At 39.5% G+C, this 16,557-nt stretch overlaps 1 protein-coding gene across 10 annotated transcripts in view; it reads left to right on the top strand.

Annotated features, from left to right (window-relative positions):
• The window catches only part of rapgef2b (Rap guanine nucleotide exchange factor 2b), a 58,368-nt gene that overhangs the window by 11,544 nt on the left and 30,267 nt on the right, over positions 1 to 16,557 (top strand). For 9 of the 10 annotated variants that reach the window (XM_077609000.1, XM_077609002.1, XM_077609011.1 and 6 more), the window contains 4 exons: positions 6,246 to 6,316; positions 7,755 to 7,811; positions 10,128 to 10,211; positions 15,360 to 15,435. In XM_077609000.1, the coding sequence (XP_077465126.1) occupies positions 6,246 to 6,316; positions 7,755 to 7,811; positions 10,128 to 10,211; positions 15,360 to 15,435 (288 nt within the window). Of the gene's footprint in view, positions 1 to 6,245; positions 6,317 to 7,754; positions 7,812 to 10,127; positions 10,212 to 12,272; positions 12,444 to 15,359; positions 15,436 to 16,557 lie in introns of those variants that run through there. The other variant, XM_077609008.1, reaches the window with a different exon arrangement.

Below are 16,557 nucleotides of genomic sequence, written 5' to 3' on the forward strand. Positions count from 1 at the left end.
ATACCCTACACCATCTTGTCAATAGAAACTCAAGGGCAGTGACTAACAGGGGATTGCACAAAGACATTCATACACACATACAGTGACTGAATGTGTATGACATTTGGAATAAAGTGCCGTCGCTGCACTCTGAGCGCTGAGCTGACAATTTACTGCAATATATTGTCATTAGCGGATGACCTTCAGACCCTCAATGCCAGCCGTCTGGCGATCCGTTTACCTTGTTAAGATGGCTCCAGCGGAGGCCGTTAAAAGCTGCTAATCGCATTGATACCGACGAGACATTTCATTTCGTGCCAAAAGGACAAAAGATCCATTTACGTAATGTGCGTCTTCTGCCATGCAGTGTGACGCATACACTTAATCCCGTTATTGTATTTTTTTTTTTTACTGGTTGGTCATCTCAATTCGCCTAACAGTAGTTTTTTGTCCTATCACTACGCTTTTATTCTGATATTACTTTCTGACTTCATTCTTGTTTTGCTAACATTCTTCTGACTTCTTTTACAATTATTCTCTTGTATTATGCTTTTAAAGTCGCATAAGTCAATTGTTTTTGGTCTTTTCTGTTCTTTTTTGTGTTTGGCGCAGTACGTAGTGAATATGTAGAAGTTCAATATGACATAGCCCAAAGTGACCTGCACACACTAGTAGTATTTAGTGCAAGTCACAGCAAAACGATGAAGAAGGGTTGATGTATCACAATACACTGGAAGACCATTAATATTGGGTTGCTTTAGTGAGAATGATTTTGAATATTCAAGGTGTGTCTGATGTAAAAAAACACATTCTAACATTTTTGCAGACAAGATGGTGAAGCTTCTCAAAGTCATGTGAGGTAGCTTTTTTCTCAAATACAAAAGAAAAAAGCATCCAAATGCGTTGCCTACGGTTTGCAGTTTTTGCCTTTCTGTGACATGACTTGCTGACATGTCTTTTTACAAGGCACTGAGGTGGTCCTGCTCTAGTTGTCCATTTCGCCTCCCCTTGGAGTCTTCAAGACGTTATCTGGCTCACTGTCATGTGAGGAATGTGAGCCTCAACACCCAAAATGGCCTCTCTGTCCCTCGTAACAGAATACAACCAAGAATACCTCAGCAACTCTTAAGAGGGGAGGCTTTCAAAGCCACCCTAGGGGGAGGTCAGCACTTCAAAGGAATTTCCCCTTTGTTCATTAGAGTGAATGAGATTTCTATTTCCATTACCTCCATAGGATAGGTGGGAAAATTTGTGATCGGAAGGATATATAATCAAACGATTTGTTTATTTACTACATTTTTGCTTTAGGAGTCCAAAACAATTTATTAGAAGGCATTTGAAGTTTAAAATTTACCCTAGTGACATAATTGTGGTGGTACACATTCTTTTTTTAAAAAGTTCAGCAGGTCATGGTACTGCGTGAAAAGCCATGAACTCCCACCTCATTGTCTGACAAGTGAGCAATTGTCACACAAACTACGCCGTCCACGCCCTGGGGCTTTATTTGTGCTTTTCGCAGCATTTTTGTCTCCAAAACGGGACAAATCCACTAAAGTGCTGCAATCAGAGAATCCCTCACCACCATCGTCTTTTGATGTTTTGTTCACTAAGCGTCGTTTTTTTGAGACACTTTTCTTAACACTTTATTGGATACATTTCCCAAAAATAGCTCTTTTTTTCAAATATTGTAGCACACAACTGAATTACAATGCAAGCTTGTTTTCACTTGACCACAATTTGACCATTACAATTAGCACACTTGTGACTAATATTGCGCCTATACCTATACAGGCCTCGGTACAGAAACAGCATTAAAATGACGTACCGTATTGGCCCGATTATAAGACGATGTTTTTTACATTGCAATAAGACTGAAAAAGTGGGAGTCATCTTATTTTCGGAGGCTAGATGTTGGTATATATCTTTAAAGTGAATGCTGAACATGCTGATTTTGGATGCATTTTGTGGACACTTGTATGATCCAGTGAAAAAACAAGTGACGGCAATGAATGGCAACTTGGTGATCATTCCGGGGGGAATGACAAGTCAGCTGCAGGTGTTAGATGTTGTGGTCAACAGACTATTCAAAGACAATCTGCAAAAGAAATAGAGTGGCTCTTGTCTGGTGATCACACGCTCACACCGACTTGAAAAATTCAGGTGCCTCCAGTACGTTTGCTCTTATTGGATCCTCCACAAATGCAGTATCCTCAAAGAGCATCATCCACGGGTTTAAAAAATGTTGCATATCAAATGTGATGTCCACACGTGGACGGCAGGTCATAGGAGGTTAAGTTGCTGCTCCAATTACTTTAAAATTCTATACTGCTTGCCCTTGTAATTGCTCTAAGCATATAAGACAAGTATCTATGTATTGCGTTGCAAATTGTAACTCACCAGCCCAATAGCTCCATTCTTGTTGAAAGCCTTTGTTAGATTCTTGTCTCTGCTGGCTAAAAGATGCATGGGAAGCCGCTCACTATCAGTACTCAGCTTTAAGCCTTAATGAATACGTAGATTGACCATTGGGGTGGCGGTGAATGGGAAGCCTTATGTAATCGATGCCAGCAGACCCCTGTGGTGGACCTTGATAAGACCAGCACGTTTTCACCTATAGTGCAGGATAGGTCTGTGCTTCATTTAATACAAAGAATAGAGGGAAAGAGCCTTTTTAGTATTGATTTTTTTGACAGGACTGGTCTGACTTCTAAGATTATTTTTCTTTTTTCTTTCCTAATAAGTCAGGCAATGTGAAGGTCAACTTGAAGTACGTTCTGTCCTTGTAAAAAAAATAAAAAAATAAATGTTACATTGTCACAATTTTGGTAAAATATAAAATAATTCTATCATAGCATTCCCAGACCAGACCCTATGTAACTCATTGATGGATGTATACTCCATTTAAAGTGAGACAGAGCATATGAGCGAACATCTACTATTGATTAATTTATTTAAATTGACAGCAGAAGGATTATTGGACGTCTGTCGTCAACAAGAGAAGGGCAACATGCGCTCCTTTGTGCGGGATTGAATCCCACTGGGTGGTGGTGTGATCGTGAGTGTGAATGGTTGTCTGCTCTTTGAATGACTAGCAACGAGTCTTAGGTGCATTCTGCCTTGTCGCCTGAAGTCAGCTGGGATAGGCTAACAATGACTAATAATTCCTTATGAAAACGCTCGCAATTTTTCCTTTTTTCACTGCCTTTCATTATTTGTCTGCCAAGCTAGCTGGCACCACACCCAAATCTGTATTCTTATATAACATCTTAAACATGGAGTGCAAGCACAGTCCTCGTGTCTCTTTGTTTGGACCTTCCCAACATGGAGTCTGGTGCCTTCCATTGTTTGCACACTTGAGACAAAATGCTGTAATGCAAGACACACGCACACACACTGGTAACTGATTACGTGTGGCGTTGCATCAGGGGGAGTTGAAAAGGACATTAGACAAAAGCAAATGCGGTACAGCAGTACGGCAAGGATTCTTCTCATTGGAGGACATAAAATTAATTTGAACAGAAAATATGCTGTAATGAATTCTATTAGAAATTGTGTACAGTATCAGAAATAATGCCTGGTCACGCCATTTTCTGAGAATCAGAAAAAAAAAATAGGTTTGTAAAATGTCTTCATTCATATTTATTTTTAAGTATCAAATTCTTGGCTGCTTTTACAGTAAGACAGATCCAATCTAATTTGACTTGGAGTTGGCAGCAATCAAAGGATCCACTCTGTGCCTTCCCGTTTGGGGGAAAATATAATTTAATAAAATATATATAGGAACTAGTGTGCTTCCTGGAAGGATAATAAGAATCGCTATCATCTGCAGATTTCAACCATGGCAGTGATTTATGGGACTGAAGAGAAGAGTCTGAAAAAATTATATTGCACAACAATATCATTACACGTAATTGCTCTGATCCCCATCGTCATCCCGGAATGTTCCGTTCTTGTATTGTATTCCAATGAGTGAAATAATTTGGAAAAGAAAGCAAGGGGGATTAAAGGTAGTCTTTCAGACTTTCAATTTATGAACAGTAATCTGGCCTTTAAATCTTGAAAATTGAATTTGTTATTTAAAGCGTAAATATTTTGATCTTCTGTGACAACTGATGGCCTCTATTTTGGCAATAAGTAGCTTGTTCATTTTTAAGTTTGTTGTAGTATTACTGTAGTTTGAAGGACCTTTTCCGTAATAAAACCCACATCCTACTTGCATTCATGCATCCTTCTCTCCACAATAAATATTAACAAGCGTTTTTGCGGCAATAGTGACGCCCAGACAGCCAGCATTAGGAAAAAAAAAAACCTTGTTGGCAGTGGAAAAGATGGTCCCCTTTACATTCTTTCCGTAAAACCCATCTCAGAACTATTGGCGAGCTAAGCCATAATTGATGGGTTGACATTTCATCGCTCTGCTGCTTTAGAGTGGTGATGGAGAATCATTCATTGTCATTAGAAGTGGGCAAGGCTGCCATCATGTGGACTCGTGTTTTAATTCCACTCTGAACTCCTCAGGGAATAGTTAGTAAAGGACCACATATTTCAAAATCAGTTAATTTTGTGCACATGGCATTTGAATTATATGTTTATATTTGTTGGGAAAATCTAAAGTGATGATAGTACATTCATATTGTTTAGAGAAACCATAAATGATCATGTAACAAAGATTGGAAATGTCATGGACGTATTTAATATTTAGTAGTGCTAAATGTATTAAAATCACTATTTATCAAGAGAATGACAATGAAACTAGTTTTTAAGCTTCATGATGAATGAGTCTTGAAGTTGAAGTTGGGCTGTGTACCAGCAGATGGTAGTAGCTGACTGAATCTTGCTGCGGCTGTGAGCTGCACTGTGGATTTATAGTTCAGTTTCGTAGTGGAAATGTTCTGAGCATCTTTGCTGCAACCCAGAATGAAATAATTTTTCATACTGTGCATTTCATTGCAGCAAAACACATTTTTCAGGACTTTCCCTTCTGACCACTTTAAACGTATAACACAACATTACTTGCTTTTAACCAGGGAGGATTAGATGGCTTACTTATAAGTCTGCACAGTGCCCTGTGATTGGCTGCCCCCCTGGTTCCTGAAGTTAGCTGGGATAGGCTCCGGCACCCTTGTGAGGATAAGCAGTTAAGAAAATCAATAAATGAAAAGCCTGTGTAGCCTCTTTTATTTAAAAGTCATGAAATAAGCCCATCATGCCTATCATTTTTCTGCTTTTGCAGCAGGACAATACAATCTTGTCTTTTTTTTTCTGCGTGTGATATGAGCTCTTGGACTTTGCAGCTACATGGTGGCATTGAGCGCAAAGCCACAGTAGCAGCAGCTTTCAAGACAGTTTTCAAAATACACATAAAGCAAAGAAAATTAGCTTCCAACACACATTGACTGGATGATTGGCAGAATACGTCTTTCTAAGTATATTGAATAGCTGTAGCCCTAGTTCACCACATACACAAGCGGTCAGTGCCCCTGTATGTGTGTGTATCAACACAGTGAAGTGTTTCACCTCTGAGTTGGATCCAGTCCTAAAAACCCCCACCAACGTTCACTGGTTCATTATATAAAGACTTTGAATAGAGACTTTATAGGCACTCCACTATGATATAGTGTTCACCATAGTGTTTACTTGGAAATGTTTCTGAGTTGGCAGTTTGTTTGGCGTCGTAGCTGTTTGAATGCACCGTTTTCTACATGGGTGTGCTGGAGAAAGGTTTAGTCATGTACATTTTTCATAAATCACTTGAAGCAAACTGACTCATTTAAGATTAAGATTAACTCATTAACTACTATTGACACTGGCTATCGCATGGATTGGCAATTGGACTATTCACAACCGCTTCTCACACTTAAAACTTTAAAGTAGGGATCTGATCACCTGATCATGCCATTTTCTGGGGAGCGGAATCGGGAAAAAGATCACTTTTAAAATGTTTTTGTTCAATATAAATTATTATTGACTGCCATTGAGGGCAACAGACATCCAATCCATTTTTTACTGGTGCCTGGTAGCGATCAAATGCTGGCTCTGAGCGCCTTGCCAGTTAAAATGGTTTTGATATCTGTGTCAGTGGCATTGAACGAGTTGAGTGCTACCATTGCTATACTATCATTCACTTTTATAGGACTATAGTTTTGGGCTAGCTTCGTTAAAATTAAGTGGAAAATGATGTACAACAATATGTGATGGGACATACCTACTTAAAAGCTTGTTCTCATTTGTATGACATTTTAACATGAATGTTGTTTTATTTCTAGAACCTGGAGATTGTGTACTCCTATCTTCATGGCATGGAGGCCTTGTCCAATCTGCGAGAACACCAGTTGAGGTGGGTGTTGAGTTCTACTACAATGATTTCCAAATTGTCGTTGGAAAAAAAAATCTTTGGAATTTCATTGCAGCATGTAAGCCAAGAATGATTGTTGCCAAGGAATACAGTTTGACTTTGTGTTGATTCTAATGAAACTGCTTGCCGCTTCATATTTTTATCTCTTGCTCGTGAACATGCTTTCCGTTTATAGCGGTTATTGAACTACAGTAAAGGTCTTTACATGCAGGCACGCACGAACAATAAAGTATAGTATCAATGCAAATGACAATGCAAAACTGGCACAACATGTTCCCTTTTTTGTCTTGTTCAAAATAAACCTAACATTCAATGTTATGGATGACCGTTTGCTACCGTTGGTACCTCCAAAATAGAATGATCAAAAAGACAAAAGAAGATAACACATTAAACTAGGACAAGAAAACGGATGCTTAGTTAAAATATTGTTCTTGACCATCGTTAGAAGTGGCAAACTGACTGCGTGGGAAATAAACGTGACTTTCCCGGCGGCCAGCACGTTCCCAGCATGCCTCGGGTGTGTGCATACATGTGGATTATCCCATTGAGAACACAATGTAAAGTACATGACCCATGAGCTGGAACATTCCACATGGTGACTGACCTCTTCCCAGCACTTACTTTCCAGTCAGACGTCACATTAAAGCAAAGGATTATGTTAAAGAACTTTTGTTGTGTATTTAGTCCCACCCCACACACAGGCATGTTTTTGTTTGCCTTCACCCTACAGCTTTGTTTGGATGAGCTACCGTAGGTTTCAGCACGGTCTGATGTTGCAGAGTCCTTTCCGGAGGCTACCCGCAGAATATAAAAAGCCCGATGACATACTTGGGACACGTGGTGAGCGAGGGGGAAAGCCTTTTTGATTACTAAATTATGGGAAGTTGCTATCCCTTGTGACACTGCAGTTATAATGAGACTTATTACATAATAAATTTTAAGTGGTGCTGATGATGAATGTTAGTACCCCAAGATTTTAATAAACATTTGGAAAACAATAATATTCTATCAATCGATCTAAAAAAATGGTAAATATAAAAACGGAACAGGTAATTGCATTTTAGAGGAAGAAGGTCAAAGGTCACAGAGGTCAAAATGAATTTCGCCGTAACTCAATAACGAGCGAAGAAAGGGATTATAATCGTACATTCGGGATCTGTTTGTTGTGATTTGAAACAGAGGAGGGTCTTAAATGTGGTTTCATATTTAAAGAAAGTGTGCACTCTAACAAATAAAATATTTATTTCAGACTCATACAAGAAAAACACAACACAATGACCAAACGTAATAAACAATACATGAAGTGTAAATTTAAAAATAAAATAAATCAAATGTATTGATGTTTTGAATTTGTCTGCTTAGGCCGAAATCTGCTCTGTAAGTCTTCTTCAAGCTTTTAAATTGTCGTCTGTCCCTGCAGGATCATGTGTGAGACGGTGCGCTACGAACGACACGAAGCCAACGAAGTGCTCTACTAGTAAGTACAGAGTCAACCACTATACTATGATGTAGTTTGAATGAATACTCATCATTATGTAGATAGATGTCTTTTATGGTCCCCGTACATAACTTTGTAACAAGACCCCTTAGCCTGTGAGCCATTTGCTGCCAGGCGTGATTTAATAAGCAGGAGTTAAAAATTGGTTACATGCATCCGGCTGTCTGTCTGACTTTTACTATTTTCCTGAAAGCAATCTTGGGCTTTTCGTGGAAAATTATTGGCACGCTGCGCTGCATGTTTGAATCTTTGAAAAATGGAAGGAAAGCACGCCTATGATTTATTCCTCTCGTCAAATTACCAAGAAAAAATGCAATTGTTTCATCCTGTCCCCATAGTTTTTGCTATATTCTTCTATTTAATCTAAAAAATGGTTTTATATAGAATCACATAACAGGGAATGACATGCACACATGACCTAGTTTACTACTACACAGTACACTCACTTTATCAGTACCCACGGAGGGGCAATTGTTGAGAAAGTGCTCATTTTCCACATACACACTCATACACTTAAACACATTTACACAATCCCAAGCTTGTGAAAAAGTGCCTATACTGTGAAAAGAACCCAAACACTTTAGATTTTACCATCTGTAGATTGTTTTTTTGTAGATAAGAGGCTGACCTGACACATTTTTACTTGAGGTTGCTATCTTGTGATCACCCTTTTAACCCCGCCTGTGTCACCATTAAAATCAAGAGCAACAGCCAGCGGCATTTTCTTGTGTTACTTCTTTTTTTGTAGTCAAATGGAATAATAGAACATCCACCCACAAACAACAATAACCAAATGAAATGCGCAGGAGTTATGAACAATTTATTTTGACTGGGGGCAGTGGGATTATAGCCGAAGACTTTCACTTCTGACTAGAGTATTATGTTGAATCCTTAAATTCACCTTTTTTTGTGCATAGTGTATTTTTAACCAAATCGATGACTCAAATTCTTTCAGTTTCAGACATTGGTCCTTAAATGAAATTCCGGAATTTTTACATTTTTAGCACCAAGGGAGTTTTGGAACTTCTGCAAATCTAAAACCCTCATGTACTGAGCCCCTCAAAATTTTCCATTTGGCGAGTCATAGTCCACTCACCAAAGCAATGTAAAAGGGGCACAGAAAACCACATTTTAATAATCTTTTCCACGCAAATTCATTATCACATTTAGCACTCTGCCTTCCATAGATGCAACCTAAATTGCTTATTGGGCACTCGATTTATTGGATTCTCGCCGTTAATGCAGTTGTTCAACACGGCAGCTGCTTTTGAACTAGGGAAAGTTTGGAGATTTAACTTGTCAAAATGTTCCCACTGGGAGATTCCGTGTGCATTTCTTTGGCAATTATCTGTAAAAGGCTGCGGCAGCCAACAGCGTCGTCGCCGCCATTGCGCCAGGTCACCCCGAGTTTACTCCCGTCTGTGCTTCCTCATCTCCTTGGGCGTCTTAATGGATGTAGGCGGATGGGGATGCGCTTAGCAGTTCATCCGCAGTTCTCCTGTCTGCACTCTCAGACACTTTTTTTTATTTCATTAATGACCAGTGTACAACAGTGTGCATTTTTCAATAGAGAATTAGTAACTATTTATTCGTACTACTTCCCAATGTTTAGTACAGTTCCACCTCCACTTACAAATGTCTCTATTTCGTAAATATTTAGGTTACGAAAAGCCTTACTGGGAAAATTTTGATACAAAACGTTCACGTTACGAAATGCAAAATCTAAAAATAATTAAACATCCACTGAAACGCTGTGTCGTGACAGTGTGCTTAAAGAAAATGTATTCTTTTTTTTAATCATTGACCCAAATAAAGTAACGTTTTTTTAATATTTATTTATCATTTTAAGTGGTTAAAGTTCACATGCATGTCGTGTTTTGACTGGTGGCAAACATTTGCCTCCGCCTCTCTTATGCAATCAAAATTCAACAACACTCGTCATTTTAATGATTTAATAAATGTTATTTTTGTCTTTTTTTCTGTGTTTCACATCTTTCATACAAAATTGGTACACTTTAATTATTTTAAGGGTTTAGATTAGTATATTGAGGGCCGCGCAACAAATTAAAGCATTTACCTGTAAAATGTGTCTCTACTTAGAAAAATTCCAAGTTACAAAATCACTTGTGGAACCAATAATGTTGTAAGTAGAGGTACCACTATATTTGGTATTGTTTTTTTCAAATTTCATTTGTATTTTTAATGTTTCCATTTTTTTTGTCTATTTTCTTATTTATGGAAAAAAAGCACCACCATTTTTTCTGTATCCAATATTTTGTTGTTCTTGTCTCACAGCCCAGATGACATTGGAAGCTGTTGGTACATCCTTTTGTCGGGCTCTGTGTTCATCAAGGAATCCATGTTTTTGCCTAGAAGCAGGTAAGTTGTTTTTTGTTAAGGACTGATTGCTTTTTTTCTTCCTTTTTTTGTTTAATACTAGTTGCATTTTCAGTATGAAACCATAGCAATGTTGGGGCTGGTCTGGAAAATCAGCTTTTGTTATTGACTGTCGTCGGTGATACATTTTCTCAATTGCATAAGATAAAAAGAGGAGTTGGTTTACCGGGTTGCGTTGCTACACGATGATGGGAGTTGCTCTGTGGTCATTTGCGAGATTCACTCACTGTAATTTTCAAACAAGTACTACCATGAGCCCCCCCCCGTCTTGTGACTTAGTAGACCTTATAAAACTCTGGCAACAGAATGACTAAATGCACAGAACTGAAGTTTTTTGACACAAAAATCTGAAAAGAAGTCCAGTGAGACATCTTGCTGGTGCTTTTCACACTATCCATCGAATCTCACACACTTTTCACAGTTTTATCCACGCTTCTCAGCAGCGCCAGCCGACAACGAACGATTCATTAAGTGAAAAAGTTTGTTTACCCCAGAGGCCAACGCGACATCAAACGTAACCTAGATAAGTTGAGCATGACAAGTTTTTGGCATACATTCACAACTGGATTATGTACTTGCTACACTAACAGTGGGCCGGTTGTCACATTTTGAGATGAACACATAAGAAATGTTACAACTGATTCATTCTCTGATATGGTTGGCTAAGGTCATGAATGGGATTTAAATGCAGAATTTACGCGTTCTCAATTGGGAAAGTACCATTTTGGTAGTTTGCCTTTTTAGTATCCTTAACTATTTAATGATTATCTTGTGAGATATCAGTTCTGTCGTCTTTCTAAGAAGGCGTTTCATTTTTAGGAAAATCACATTTTAGGGATCTTTTTAATTGCTAATTTTTCCAAGTCCATTATTGAGCAGATAGTCAATATCATTCCACTTATTTTCATGCTGGTCTCACACCCACATTGATGAAAATGTATCATAAATATCAGATGACTGGCGCCGGTCTGGTGTTCACTTGGTTGACGAGTCATCGTATCCCGTCGAGGCGAGGAATGTCAAATTACATTGGAACTCAGCAAAGGAATGTTGCGCCATGACCTGCCGGGGTGAAGGTTTGCAGAGTTCACGGATTTCTTGTCAAGTGCTGTGCGGCAACGCCAGAAACTTTGTTTCACTTCATGTTTCATTCTCTTATTACCCAAAGAATTTCCCATCCAGCAAATTCACCTTTAAGGCGTTAGTCTATGGGGGGTGACAATATATTGTTATGGTCATTTGGTGCAATTTACATGTATATTTTAACAAGTTCTCCAACAAAAAACAATAAAAGTCCGGGAAATTTGGAGCTTTTCTTTAGCCTAATAATTACTAGGGCATTAAGTATGACTAAATAGTAATTCGCAGTTTGTATTTAGGGAATTTGAGCAACGATTTAAATGGTAATTATCACTTACCTTCCGGGCGACCAAAAGACCGGCGACCAAAAGACCGGCGACCAAAAGATCGGCGACCAATCGACCGTGTACCGTATATTGGACGTCTATTGCTGTCTGACCTGGTTGATGAGTTAAACAAGAGGCCTCTGCTGCGAGCATGCATGCATGTAACCGTCTTTTAGGGGATATTCTGTTTGTTTGCTGCTCTGAAAGAAAAACAACTTTGCATGGGGGGGGTGTCTTCAAAAGTATGGGAAAGGTAGTTGGGCTCTGCTGAAAGCATGCATGCATGAAACCGTCTTTTAGGGGATATTCTGTTTGTTTGCTGCTCTGAAAAAAAACAACTTTGCATGCGGGGTATCTTCAAAAGTATGGGAAAGGTAGTTAGGCATCCTCATTCCGGTTGATTTACAACACTGAGTAACTTCTGCGGAATAGCAGGAGAGTTCTTACTCCCTGCTATCCCTTCCCCCCTCACAAATGACACACTCCACCCTTCTGACTCCCTTGTAGCAGGAAGTGATTCGTACACTGGAATGCCGGCTACGTAGCGCATTACAAGTCGTGAGGTGGGGGGGCTGGCACTAAGGGGGCTGGGCCATTGGACGGGGGCTGATCTGCCTGCCACACACTCTCATTCTCACAATACTGTTGATGGGGCGTGCACGGTGGGATATACGCTCCCGTCTCCAGACCTGAAACATGCCCTCGGGATTTAGCTGAGGGACTAACCTTGTGGGATATTTGCGGAGGAGGAAGACGAAGGCTCATCTAATCTTATCAAGTGGCAGCGTCACTTTCTGCTGCTGGGCGGGTAAGCTTCAATTAACTCCCTGTGGCGTGTTGTGGTTGTGATGTTAAAATGTAAGCCGGGCGCGGGTGAAGTCTTCAAGGGCGTGGAATGCGCAGCAGGAGCTATTTTGGATCTGGAGTCGAAGATGTTTTTGAAGCCAAACGTCAAAAGACAAGGGGTCCTTGCTATGGGGAATGTAAGGCGCAGTGGCGGTTGACTGATACACTCTGAAAAGTTTCCAAACTCTTCTTCTCTATTCTTTTAAGATAGGTTATACAATACCAAAATGAACAGGGGTGTTTCACAGTATGCCAAAAATAGACAGGTTGTAATTTCCAAAACTTTAAGGTCATAAATAACCCATAAAATGCATACAATCAAATAAATATGCAACCTTTTAAAAATACAATTTATTTGGTAACATTTTGCAAACAACATCAGTACAGGCTATTCTTTTTTTGTTTAGAACAAAATCAATACTTTTCAAACATTTTTGATAGCGCATCATCAAATGTTTGTGTTCGCTTTACGAAATTACAGCAGATAGTTCATCCTTTTGTTATTTATTTATTTGAAAGGCAGTGCCATAGGAATAGTCTTTTTGTTTTAAATAGTTTCTAGTTTTTTCTGACATACATAAATAGTTAGGGTTTCCTATGATGAAATATATGATTACTTTTCAATATATTCCAGTTAAATCACTTACAATATCAAAATAAATCAAGCTGTTTATTGTCAAAATGATGGTTTGTTCGGTTGTTTTTTAGGCTGTTCTATTTGGGGAATCTGAAAATAACCCTCCGTCCATTGTAGATTTCTCGTTAGGGTGTCAGCGTCTATTCCGGAAAGGTACGGAACGTGTGCTATCTGCGGCCACGTGGTTGGAGGAATTGTTTACAAAGGTGAAAGACTTTTGGGTGGTCAGCTGCCACCCTGTGGGAGGGAGGGGATCTTTGAGGCCAGGGCTATCCAATCTGGCTTTTCATTCTTCTCCACGTCTTGCATAACCAGCAGGATTAATCTTTGTCCTTCTTAAAGGCACGGCGGCATTTAGAAAAAGCTGGTGTACCCTCTTGTTGCACTCCTGAACGGCTTTGTGGAAAAGCCTATACCCCCGCCCCTTCCCGCTTCATGCCTTTCTCTATACCCTCTTCCAGCCGGAATTAGGCGGCGTACCGGTGGAGTCGCCGACAGTAGAATGGATTTTAGGCTTTGGCAGTGGGCCGTCGGGCTCACAGACTGAAAAGGCGGCTCATGTAGTCTGATGTATTTGCTATGACATTCCAAACACCTCGGCCGTGTTGTATAACGAGAGGTCGGTGGGGCTACAAGGCTGCCAAGGGGGTGCCGGTCACCTGATGGAGCTGTGAACTTGTCTTTAAATAAGACACCAGCTGCATGGACTGGAATGACGCCTTTGGATGACGATGAGGGATCTGCTTACTGCATGTTCATGCCCTAGTTCAGTGATGTCCAATCAGTGTGACGTGGCACACTAGCATATATAGAATATACCATATCGTCGTTCTTCTCTTTATGCCAGATATGTATATTGGCAGAAGGTACAATAAAATTGTGTCCACCTGTTGCATTCAGCCGAGAGAATTATATTTTTTGTTCAACTAAACAAACCTGAACCATTTTTTGGAGTAGGTACCCTTTTGGAATGTGGGTGTCACAGATTCCATAATTTCATGCAATTGTAGGACAAATCTGTCTACTTGCATTTACTTATAGCAAAAGTTTACCGTCAAGCGCAGCAAAGCTATGCAAATATTTTCTTTTCTAATTTGTATTAACATTGTAATAATTTCTGAAGTTATTAATAACAATAACAAAATAACGTATTAAGTGTCAACTTTTGTAGAGCTGTCCACTGTAGCGATCTAGTCTAATAAAGCTTTGTAAAAAAAATTAACACGATACAGTTTACAAAGGCATCAGGGTTCATTAATAATTGAGTCGCAAAAGTTTATTCAATGATGCGATCAGCTAATAGACGATACACGGCACCCTTTGTCAATGAAGACACGTCTTACAATCGACAAACAAGGATGTCTTTGTGCCTGACAAATAAGGCCTTCTTTGCCAAGCACCCCCCATAATTTCCACGACCACTGCTGCTTGCTTTGGGATATTGGGAGTCCTTAAATATGTTCCCGTATCGCCCGCCGCCTACAAGGCGGTGAGTTTAAATTGTGAAGTTATGCTTGTGGACCTTTCCAAGGGTGAGCACTCCTGTTTGGGTAGGGAGCCATTCTGACTTGAATGCCCTTCTTTGAATGATTTCACATATAAATTCCATAGTGAATCTATAAAAAAATGAAGGCGTCAAACAGACAGTAATACCAGATGTGGGTGGAATTCCCATATGTGCAACGTTTAAGTAGGCCTGAAATGTTCATTTCATTTCATGGTTATTTGCCAAGAATCATGTACTATTTTTGCATATGATTAGCAGGTCAAATTAAAGTTTATTTATGAAGCACATATAAAACAACAGAGTGCTGTACACGGAATAAAGCAATTATATAAGAACAAAGAACAAATCAAATTCATTATATAAACAACAATTAAATTCAGTCAGAATGTGATACGAGGAAATCGGAGTGCCCGGATAATACCCGTGCAGGCACGGGTAGAACATGCAAACTCCAAAGGTAGTTAGGAATGTCGGACACCCACCGGGGATTGAACCCTCGATCTGTAATGGGGGACGTGCTTACCACTTGACACCCGTGCTACCCTTTATTGTTAACAGGCAAGGTTTATTTAAATGATGAAAACTAAATTAATCTCAATTTATGTTTTTAAATCGCTGAGCTTCAAAAGTCCCCCGGCACGGGCTAATTTTCATTTTAATCATAGCATACCATTAGAGAGCATTTCCTTGGCTGTGTATTATTTTTTAATAATTTCTTGGGTTTCTCTTGGCAGCTTCGGCAAGCGATCGGCAGGCAGCCTGAGACGTGGATGCGAGTGCATCGTACTCGAGCCATCCGAGATGATTGTGGTGAGTCCAAAATCTCCCTAATCAAAGTGCATTTAATACTCTGTGTGGGAATGTGTTCATTGTTTGTGGTTTGTCCTGTCTTACACTGAAATAATGTCATTTTGTATTCCTTCTTTGACTACATTGTCTTTTATTTGAACCCTTTCAAGGACAGTGGTCACTGTAGGTGACAGCTATTCAACAGTTGACACTTAATACCTTAACTCTTATTATATGGAAAGTGACTTTTTAGTCATTTAACACATTTTGGGGGGGTATTTTGAACAATTTCATTAGGTTTATTGAAAAGTAAAAAATAATATTGTTAAATGCTAAGTTCTTGGATTTTTCTAAAAAACATGTTTTTCCACAAAATCTTACATTGCCAGAGCAACGTTCTCTGTATTACTTATGTTTTCCTGCCTAATCGTAGCCTATCGAGCTTCTTCTCTCCAAGCATTGGCGTGCGATGTTTCCAAATAACAGCTGCCCGGCAGTGCGTCAGATTGCTGCGGATCCCGCTAATCTCTCTTGCTCATGCCATAATTGCTGCACGAGATGTGTGTTGACTGAGCTATCATTTTAGCACCGTACACCCCCACACCAAGCGCATCCTCCCCTTGGAAAAAATAACACTCCCTATTGCAGACTCTTGACATTATGCTCCTGCAATAGTAGTTAACCAATGATCCTTAAATTTGGAATGTACGATTGAAAACAATAAGGGGGAAATAGAAGGCTTGATTTGCACGTGCGGAAATTTGCAACCAGAGACGGTTGTCATGGCAGCGGAAGAGGGATGTTTCAGTGGCGTAATCCCAGTCGCTGTTGGAATGTGAAGCGGTGAGAAATCAAAGGAAGGAGAAAAGGCAGGAGTCAGACAGACAGACGATGACTGGATGACTTCTAGTTTTCTCTTTTGCCTTTAAAGTGGAATAAATGGTTTTAGATTTTACTAATATTTTGATGATCAGTTTACCTCGGTCTTTTTGTGTCGTGAAATACTTAAGCAATGGAAGAAATTAAAATAAGATTTAAAAAAAAGAAAATAAATAAAACTCTTTGCTCTCAAACAACGTCCTACAGAGTGTGTTGTTGACCTGATGCCCTTAAGACCCCCACTCTGGAGCTCACAGTCTCCTC

The sequence above is a fragment of the Stigmatopora argus genome, chromosome 9 (assembly GCF_051989625.1).
Source record: "Stigmatopora argus isolate UIUO_Sarg chromosome 9, RoL_Sarg_1.0, whole genome shotgun sequence".
Classification (NCBI taxonomy): domain Eukaryota; kingdom Metazoa; phylum Chordata; class Actinopteri; order Syngnathiformes; family Syngnathidae; genus Stigmatopora; species Stigmatopora argus.